We start from the raw sequence: 2,500 nt of genomic DNA on the forward strand, positions 1-2,500 counted from the left end.
GGCGGCCTTGACAGCGGTCCTGGCTTGCTATGCTAAGGTTGGTTCAGAACACGGCATCGTCGGCCAAAGAGAATATTCCAGAATGTTTTCAGAAGAAATATTGTTCAGCGTGTGCTGCCCAGATTAAGAGCATCTGCTAATTTTATAAAAATAAAAACAGGTCACATAGTTCAGTCAAAGGGCAGTCAGAATTCATGAGTACCTTCTTAACCTGGGTTAATTTTAGGAGGATAGCTTATTTTTTGCTTTCACACTTTTTTATGTAAAAAAAAAAAAACCCCTTTTTTCATGGGAATTTTTTTTTATTGGTTTGTCGAGCAGACCGTTATGTGCCATAGAAGGGGAGCTGGATGAATGGTGACTGTACAGTTAACTGTTTCCCTAATGATCTATGAGCAAGTGTCAGGAGGTGTTACATGAGTGTGTGTGGTTGAGCTAATCCCCCCCCCCCCCCCTTACCGTGTCCCTCCCCAGGAGCCGTTGGGGCCCAGTCCCTGTTCACCGTCCCGCGCCGCCCCGGATATGGCACCATGGGCAAGCCCATCAAGCTGCTGGCCAACTGCTTCCAGGTGGAGATCCCCAAGATGGACGTCTACCTCTATGAGGTCGACATCAAGCCTGAGAAGTGCCCCCGCCGCGTCAACAGGTAGGCCGCCAGTCGGGGCCCCTTAGGGATCCTGTGCGCTAGGAGGTGACCAGCCACTGTCCTCGAGGGTGTTGCTGATTTATTTTATTTATTTATTTATTTTTGTTACTCACCCCTTCGTCGATCAATCATAGTGACCGATTGCAGCGCTGACTCACCTCATTTGGCTTCTCGGCGCTGAACTGGTTCCTGGTTTTAAGGTGGACAGGAGAGCTCTGAGACCCCAGGCTGTCCGGGATCACCGTGCCGCGCGCTGTTTCTGCGTTCTCAAACCGCGCTGTCACACACAGTTAGATTAGTTTAATGCTGCCTCTTGACTGGGCCCTTCCCTTGAAAAGTAGATTTTTGCACGTCAGTGAGCCTTGGAGAAATAAAACACGAAGGAATAAATAATAAAAATAAAATCGCAGTAGACACAGCTCTCTGTGGGATGTGGAAAACAGGTTACTGGGAGCAGGGGCTTCATTTAACAAACATGACTTTTTTTTGGAAGAACTTGAAGTGCTTTTTTAACATACACAATAAACCAAGAGTACCGTGGTCCTTGAGGGTAATCTAAAACAGTGACTGAGCTAAATCTACCAAAAAGTAATTTGTTTATTGTGTTACCCAGTCATTCGGCTGTTTGGATGAAATGTTAATGCTAAATGGAAGCTACCGTGTTGTTTTTTGTTTTACGAAAATGAAACGTAACCGTCAACTTATGAAGATTAAAATGGTTCTTAAAATTTTATTTTTTATTTTTTAAAATGAATTCCAGCCCATTCTCTTGTCCTAGCCTGTTGTGTCTCACAGTCAAAAGTCACAGCCAACCACAGGACAGATTTCACTGGTTGGGGGGTGGGGGGGGGGTGCAGTGGTTCTCTAAGGGGGTGGGAAATGAGAGCCCATCTGCTCCAGAGAAAAAAAACCCCTGAACAGCATTTGTCATTCCAGCTGACACGGGCGTGGCATGGGCGTGGCTCGGCTTGGCCAGAGATGATGAGTGTTTGGGCTCTCAGCAGTGCTCTCTCTGTCAGTCAGCCAGTCAGCCAGTCAGTCAGTCGGTCTGTCAGTCAGGGCCCAACCCGGCTCAGCATTTTTCTCAGGCACATTCTTTTTATGAATGGAGTGCGCAGGCAGAACGTTCCGCACATGCTTTCTGCGCAGCCGGGTGCGGCCGACGTGCTCTGTGCTGAGACGCAGGATGCGTTCGCAGGACGTGCTCTGTGCTGAGACGGAGGGTGCGTTCGCAGGACGTGCTCTGCGCTGAGACGCAGGATGCCTTCGCAGAACGTGCTCTGTGCTGAGACGCAGGATGCGTTCGCAGGACGTGCTCTGCGCTGAGACGCAGGATGCGTTCGCAGGACGTGCTCTGCGCTGAGACGCAGGATGCGTTCGCAGGACGTGCTCTGTGCTGAGACGGAGGGTGCGTTCGCAGGACGTGCTCTGCGCTGAGACGCAGGATGCGTTCGCAGGACGTGCTCTGCGCTGAGACGCAGGATGCCTTCGCAGGACGTGCCGAGGAGCTGTGACCTGCTGTTATGTCACTTATGCGCAGAGTGCAGACTGTGCTCATGCGCGTTTGATGCCTCTGAACAGCGCTTGTAAAAAAAAAAATGGTTCTTTCCCCTTTTTCAGCTCAGTGTGGACGGTCAGTATATACATCACAGCAGCTTCTGCCCATTCAGAGAGCAGATACACACACACACACACACACACACACACACACACACACACACACACACACACACACAGACACACACACACAAACATAAACATACGCACACCGCACACACAGACACAGACAAACATAAACATACGCACACACAGACACACACACACACACAAACATAAACATACGCACACACAGAG

The 2,500-nt window shown here is 49.6% G+C and overlaps 1 protein-coding gene across 1 annotated transcript in view; it reads left to right on the forward strand.

Moving 5' to 3' along the window:
* The window catches only part of ago3a (argonaute RISC catalytic component 3a), a 39,345-nt gene that overhangs the window by 13,676 nt on the left and 23,169 nt on the right, over positions 1-2,500 (forward strand). The window contains exon 2 of the mRNA XM_064296323.1: positions 475-646. Coding sequence (XP_064152393.1) covers positions 475-646 — 172 coding nt within the window. The remainder of the gene's footprint in view (positions 1-474; positions 647-2,500) is intronic.

The sequence above is a fragment of the Anguilla rostrata genome, chromosome 1 (genome assembly GCF_018555375.3).
Source record: "Anguilla rostrata isolate EN2019 chromosome 1, ASM1855537v3, whole genome shotgun sequence".
Lineage (NCBI taxonomy): Eukaryota > Metazoa > Chordata > Actinopteri > Anguilliformes > Anguillidae > Anguilla > Anguilla rostrata.